This window comes from Crocodylus porosus, unplaced genomic scaffold (assembly GCF_001723895.1).
Source record: "Crocodylus porosus isolate Cpor-Errol unplaced genomic scaffold, CroPor_comp1, whole genome shotgun sequence".
Lineage (NCBI taxonomy): Eukaryota > Metazoa > Chordata > Crocodylia > Crocodylidae > Crocodylus > Crocodylus porosus.
Window position 1 is genome coordinate 37,827,869 of NW_017728914.1, and position 7,478 is coordinate 37,835,346.

A 7,478-nucleotide genomic window follows, 5' to 3' on the forward strand; every position below is an offset into this window, starting at 1 on the left:
GTTTTCCTTTAAATACACCTATATAAATGTATTCTCAGAACTTAGATGTTTTTCAGCAGTGCACGTGGACTGTATGCAGTTGTGTGTGTGTGTGCTGTTGTATTGGTGTGTTATTTTGGGGAGATGTAGGTTTAGAGGCAGGCATTAATCTGCAGGTAGTTGTCCAAATGGCTGTGTGTACCTGTGGATGTAAATGTCTGTGTGTGGAGAAGTGGTGTTTGGGGTGCACTGCTAGGCGCTAGGTATGAGAGGCAGAAGCATCTATGGCATAGGTATACAGAAGAGGAGAATGCTTAGAGAGAAGGCCTGGAGGCTTCAGTTTCTGAGCAGATCAGAATTTCTTTTACTGTAAAGCAACTAGCCCAGAATGACCTGAACCTTGGCCCAGCATGTTCAGGACAGGATGTGCTGGCTATAATCAGTGGTGCAGATGCTGAGGTTGGGAGGGTAGAGCCCCAGCTGCACAATGACCATGGGCAAATGGACAGCTGTTTGTCCTGTACCTGCCTGTGCGCAGAAAGACACAAGGAGTGGGGAAGACAGGTACTGAAGGAGTCATAGGGTGTGTCTACACATCACCGTATGGTGATGTTACTATGGCACTGTGCTTTATTACTTCCTTTCAGAAGTACTAAAGCATAGTGCAGTGTAGGCAGTTATTGTGGCGTGTGCACGGCACATGGTTAAATTTCACTGCTATGTCACTGTAGCAGCGCACCATACCAGGGGATTGCGCTGCTATGGCAGTGTCTGGCTATCACGTGTAGACCCATGTGATGGCTGCATCACTGTAGTGCACTATATGGCGATGTTGCGCACTGCTATGTTGCCGGAGGTTTAGGGCAACATGTAGACATGGTCATAGAGAAGTAGGGCTGGAAGGGACCTCCAGAAGTCATCTAGTCCAACCCCCTGCCTGAGACAGGATCATCCCTATCCAATCCATCCCATAAAACCGTAATCTAAACTCTGCATGAGACTACCCTCATCCCTGACACAACACAGACCTAAGACCTGAACCTGCCACAGGTAAAGCAGAGGAACCATGGCAGCAATGCCCTGCTTCTACAAAATGTTGTCAATATACACTCAAGAGGTTCCCAGTAGAGGGCCATGCCCCACGCTACAGAGCAAGGCAAAACCCCCCACAGTCCATACCATTCTGACCATGGGGTAAAATTTCTTCCTGACCCCAACTATGGGTATCAGTCTAACCCTGAGTGGAGGAGCAAGACCCTTTAGCCAGGAACCTCCAGCAGCTTTTCTTCTAGTAGGAGAACCAGCACACCCCAGTTAAAGTGCCCAGCATCACCTGTAGCCATCACCTGATGCCTTTGGGGAGGCTTAAAAACACTCTAACATGTAACAGAACAAGGGGAGGGTGGGGTGTGAGCAACCAGCAAAGCCCAGAAGCATGGGAAATATCTGTGGTAGAAAACAGGTATAGCTGTGCCTAGATTATCCCCAACCAGTGGCTGTCCTGCTTCTTCTTGAACACCTCCAGTGATGGAGAGTCCACAGCTTCCCTAGGCCATGTATTCCACTGCAGAGAGCAGTTGGTTGCCACAGGGGCAGCACACCACACAGGGGCTGGGCCGGAAGGCACACAATGCTTGGGGAGAAATGTGTAAATGACGGCCAGCCCTCACTCCACTCTTTCGCTGGGTATCGTGGTGCAGGATATTAGGAAGAGCTGCCCGCCCATTGTCCCATAACTAAAGTTATAAATAATATAACTTACAAAGTTATAAATAATAACTTTTCTCCAAAATAAGCTTTGGAGATGGCTTCTCCTGCTACACTGTGAAGGAGCTTTGCACAGCTCCAGAGAATGGCCAGCTCCTCCACATCAGAGTGGACAAATGGAGCCCTTGGGTCCTATACCATGGACTCTGTCTTCATCGGAGAGGGGCAACAAGTGGAATGGTCCATCCTGATCCAAGCAATCCCAGAACACGAAGGTACACATTGCACTCCATATCCCTCTTTCAACAATGGGGGTGGCTGCCACCTTCCTGTAACTGGAAATTACCAGTAGGTACACCTGCATGGGTGTACTTGCTCTATGCAGCAGAGGACAAAACCCCTTCTCCAATGAGGAGAGCACAGACAATATTAGGATTCAAGTGGGAACATTGCAGCTACTTTAAGACTGTTCAGAGGTGCAGCTGGGACACAGAACTTGTTTGTGCAGAAATGGAGGCTGCTCTAGTAATGAGGCATCTGACAAGTGTCTCTAGGCCCTACAGCCAGGGTGGCCATCATAGAGGACATTCCGGTTTTCTGCAACTCTATCCTCTGCCCTGTATTGATACGAAACCCAATGCCTTTATGTCCTCTATTTTTTGGACATAAAGGCATTGGTTTTCATATCAATACCGGACAGAGGACAACCAGACTGTACTCTATGATGGCCACCCTACCTGCAACACAGAAATGAAGTCAGCCCCCATCCTGAGGCCAGGAGGAATGGAGCATGGGGAATGTAGGGAGGCCTACATCCACTCCATGAGCATATTTGCTCAGTTTCATTGCGTCATTCCCACTGCACACCTGTGTGCAGAGGAGCCACTCTGAATTGGGTTGCCAACTCTCCTGAAAACATAAGCTGGCTGATAAGGCAACTCTTACATACAGTTGATTGTGGACTATTAACCTGCACTCAAATCAATATTCACTTTAACACCACATTTTAACAGGCCACAGCAGCACAACAGAACAGTAGTTACATAGTGCACATGTTTACACCCAGAATAAATAGTTCATGAAATGGAGCCTGGCAAAGAAGGGAGACACTGCAGGGGAGATTCGGGCATGTGAAGGGACACCAGGTCATTCCAGCTGTCTGAGGTCTTTGCACTGCAGATCAGCAAAAACTGTCAGTAAGCCCGGATGCTTCTTTCCTAGCATTCACAGGGAAGCATGGCCTGGCCAGGCAGGGTGGTAGGATGCAGGACAAAGCTTAATACAATGGGACAAAGAACAGACATATAACGTGACCACAGGAGGCTAAATCTCTGTCTAGCAGTAGCAGTGGAAAATAGGTGTGGCTGAACGAGGCCAAGAGCAGGGGTCAGAGCAGAGGCTGGAATCCAGCTTCCTTGCTCTCACTCTGCAACATACTGTTGTATGTTTAACAGAATAAGTTTGAAGAGTGTTCAGATGAGCCTGGAAGCATCCCAGAGCCAGTATTTACAGAAGACTTGTGTGTGTGGGTTTGCTGTGCTGTATTCTCAGGACCCCCAGGAGTGAGGGATCTTTGTCCTTGGGGAACCCACTTGCTGCTTTCTGCTTTAAAGGAAAGGTGCTGTTGGCCAAAGCAAGTGTGACAGGTTCCTGCAGGCACCTCTCCTTCCTCTTCAGTCAAAAAACAAACACGCTGCACGTTCTAGCAACATCCAGAAGTTTTGTGAAGTGCCCCCATGTCTCCTGACTGGCTGCTTTTCCTGGCAGTGCTAATGGTGAGGAGAGGTGATGGCGCTGGACAGCAGCCCCTGCAGCTCCAGCTGCAGGAGGATCAGTCCTGGGGCAGGATGTAAGGGTGAGCGGGGGGCTTGCAGGGCATCCTGTTCTGGGCTGAGACTGCATCCCTCTTCTCTGGAGATCCTCAGACTCCCAGGGTGAGTGGGTATGAAAATGTCAGGGTGCAGAATGAGAATAATCGCAGGGCGGGGCACCCACAGTTTTTCGGCTAGAGTGGGCTGAGCAGCAGCAGCAGCAAAACTGGGCAGGGCCAGGAAAGCCCAGCTCCAGAATACACGGAGGAGGCCCTGGGCAAGCTGCTGTGTTCAGAGATGTCTTGCTTGGTCTTCACTTTCATCTCCTAGGAAGGAAACAGGAGAAATTAATTCAACCTAGACCTATCTCGCTCTGACCCCTGGCTCCTTCAGGGTCTCCAGCTCTGAGTAGGGACACCGGGTCCCTGACTGAGTAGAGAATTGAGGTCCTTGAGACCTTCCACGCCAAAAAACGGCGCTCTTCACCTCTGCTCCCCTGTGGGAAGGAGCAGCCATGGGGAGAGGTGGGGTGAGAGTTATCTTCTCAGGCCTTTCTATGTACATGCCTGCCTCCCTCCTTCAAGTGCCCTGAGCTTCATGTTTCAAAATGCCAAATTTCTCAAATGCTACTTCCTCTAAGCCATTTCTTGTACTCCTGCTGAAGGTGGCAAAATGAAATCATACCTGGATCATTCCTGAAGCAAGTGAAATGCTAGTGCTTCTCCCCTGGATGCTTTGAGAAGGTGTGTAAGACAGTTCTGCCTGCCCCTCCTGAGTTGTGTAATTCAAATGCATCTGGGACTGGATTGTGTTTTCTGCAAGCAGAAGACAAATGGGAATCCAATAGATTTTTCTTGCATGCTCATCTTGGAATATAATGTATATGGGAAGTGCACGAAAGTGCCTGGATGGGTGCACATCAGTGCTTTGGAGGGTACCGTACAAACAGCATACTACTCTGGGGAGTTTACCTAGGTAAAGGCACACACGACAGACTACAAGGAACACTCCCACACTGGTGCCTGGGGCTGCTGTCGGTAGGTCCTCCACTGCCTTCTTCCTGAGGTGAGGTAGGATTAGAAGATATATCTAGGTAGACAGATATGTATCTGCACTGCAGGGTGTGAAGGATTTTTCTGTATTGTACTAAATACCATTTAAAAGGCACTAATATGAAACATTCATATAGTGATGTTGTTTCTTTATTTGATGTCCTTTGAAAGCTTTTATAATCATAAAATATTTACATTTTAATACAGTCCATTTCCAAGTTGCCAGAGATGGATAAAGGATGGGGGTCCAGGACACAGGCATTGCTCACAGTTGGATTTTACACAGCTTCAGCCAGCAGGATTTAGAAGCTGTCACTGTGCTCCTGAAACCAGTCACACAGAGATGGCCAGGCAGTGGAGTGTCAGATTACAAACTATTACTATTTATTTTTTAGCACTCAGAAATATTTACATTTTCTCTCAGATAATTAGAAGCACTTGCCCTATCAGTGAACAAATGTCAGATAAAAGGGCAGGGAGAAAGGAGAGAAGAACAAGATAGTGGTGGTGAGTTTGGATATGCCATGATCCCAGTCTTCCTCTCTTCACCTTTTCTGCCCTTGCACTTTATACAGTTAAGAGAGCAGAAGCAAGTCTCGGGGAAGGGACTGGTGTGATGAGAGAAGGCTTGAGGGGGAACACTTCCAAGATGAGCCCATTGTGCCAGAAGATATAGAAACACCTGAGAGCAGACAAAGTGGGGATTGTAGCATGGACTAAAAGGGATACTGCAGTGTAGAAGAGGCAGGTCAAAGCTGCATGCAGGGGCTGTGCCTTAGACCTTACAAGGAGCGATACAGGGTTTGAACTTGCTAATGCTGAACCTCCACCGTGGCCGACACCCTACATGACACTTACTGAGGCATTTGTTGCTGATGAACATGCCGAGTATCTGGTCACACTCCTCCTTCTGGTTGCCACTGCTCTCACACGTACACCACAGCGAAATCGCCACACTAGAGTTACTGATATAGTTTGGTGTCATGTGGGTACCTGTCCCAAATCCCCAAGAGATGCCATTAGTGCTTACATACACTGAAATACATGATGCCTGGGAAGGGCTGAATGGACAGGGACCCCTGCATTTCTGTTACTACCACCAAGGGGGCGGGGCTGGAAATGCTGGTAAAGCATCTGCCCACTCATCAGCTCTGCACCACACACATGCAGGTGCACCATGTCCCCAGTACACTGGAGGACATGCCCCTCCCAAAGTACCCCTGTGGGCACCACTTACCAATCATTCCCAGGTAAGCCTGCAGGCATGCAGCATGGTTGTGCTGAGAGCAGCCATCTGGGAATGCGTCTGCAGGCTGGCAATTGTGTTGGAAATCGGCCAGTCGGGATCTGTGGAAGGAAGCAGAAGAGTGTCAGCATCAGGGCTGCTTTGCTCACTGTGCTAATGCTGCTTGGTGCCAGACCTACTTGCAAATATTGTCTTGGACACAGGCATGCCAGAGAGAGAGGCAGTTGGGTTTGATGCTCTCCTGAAAGGAGCACTCTGGGACAATGGCTTTCCGGCGTCGCTCCCCACAGACCTCATTTTCACAGGGGCAGAACAGCAGCCTCTTGGTGAAATCCTCATGGACCTTCTCAAAGAAATGTCGTAGCCCTTTGTGGCACATGTGCCGGTTACAGGTCGCCCCAGTCTCTGCCTTCCTGGTGCAGATGGAAGCATATGCAGTACGCCATCGGATACACTTCTTATTCATGCTACAGATGTGAGTTGCTTTCAGGCAGTGATTTGTGTTGTCCCCTGCTAGATTTGAGTCTGTAAAGCCAAAAGAAACACAGGCAGAATAAAGCAAATTGCAGAAGACGTTCGAGGTGGAGTAGAAAGGGATATAAGGTCTCCTGCAGCTCCTGAGAACTGGGAGAGGTTTGGCTTGCCAAGGGACACATTCAAGGGACCCCTTACATGCACCTTTCAAGGACAGCAGCAGGTAGGCATGGTGTAAAGGGCAGTTGCCTGGTGCCACCTCTGTTCCAGAGGTTTTCTGCAGAAGATGAAACTTCCACAGATGTTCCATGGATTTTAAATCATCTCCCTGGCTGTAAATATTCTTAATCATTCTTAATTAAGATTATAAACTAGAAAGCAGCATTGAGAAAGTCATAATGGAAGACCAGGACAGGAAGTAAGTTATATAGGGACTTGACTAGTAGTAAACATTTTTAAGTTAGTTAAGTTGCTTTAGTTAAAGAAATCAATGCATGTGAAACATCAAATATCCAGAACAGTCCTAAGCGAAATAATTTTTCTCGGAATAAGTGGAAGTTGTCCATTGGAAAATAAACCCCTTGTTAGCTATAGCGAACCCCTTGAGGTTACTGACTGGAGTAAAGGAAAATATAGGAAATAATAGAGAGAAATCCCAATATTTATTGTATCTTGCTACTTTAAATAATCTGCATTATTTACAAATCAAAATTGTTAGGTCTTCCCTGATGCAGTCAATCCTTTTGACTCTATCCCTCCAAATCTTTCCTGATCTCTTTCCTTTGTTGGATGCCTTTCTTCACAGACAGTAGCATCTAGGGATTCGTATTGCCCTTTCACCTGCTGTCCCCAAGCTCCATTTGTCTATACCAGGCCCTCCAGCGCCAATGTTCCTCTGACCAGCTGGGAAAGGGGTGTTTCCTTAGAATTTTTTTTTCATTTCATAGTTTCATAGTTTCTAGGGTCCACCTACAGGTTGGGGAACTCCCTTCTTGTTAGTACAGAGGCAGAAAAGGATCTTGGAGTCATCATTAATGCCAAGATGAACATGGGCCGACAGTGTGGGGACGTGGTCAGGAAGGCCAGTCGCACCTTGTCGTGCATCCACAGATCCATCTCGAGCAGGTCGAAGGAGGTGATCCTCCCCCTCTATGCGGCACTGGTCAGGCCGCAGCTGGAGTACTGCGTCCAGTTCTGGGCACCGCACTT

General features: G+C 48.1%; 1 protein-coding gene across 3 annotated transcripts in view; it reads right to left on the reverse strand.

The window, feature by feature from the left end:
* Positions 1–2,662: 2,662 nt before the first annotated feature.
* Positions 2,663–7,478, reverse strand: part of GFRA3 (GDNF family receptor alpha 3) — a 12,266-nt gene continuing 7,450 nt past the window's right edge. For all 3 annotated transcript variants that reach the window (XM_019535366.1, XM_019535368.1, XM_019535367.1), the window contains exons 4-8: positions 5,975–6,320; positions 5,787–5,896; positions 5,408–5,542; positions 4,182–4,312; positions 2,663–3,823 (exon numbers count right to left, since the gene is read on the reverse strand). In XM_019535366.1, the coding sequence (XP_019390911.1) occupies positions 3,692–3,823; positions 4,182–4,312; positions 5,408–5,542; positions 5,787–5,896; positions 5,975–6,320 (854 nt within the window). In that variant the 3' untranslated portion in view covers positions 2,663–3,691. The remainder of the gene's footprint in view (positions 3,824–4,181; positions 4,313–5,407; positions 5,543–5,786; positions 5,897–5,974; positions 6,321–7,478) is intronic.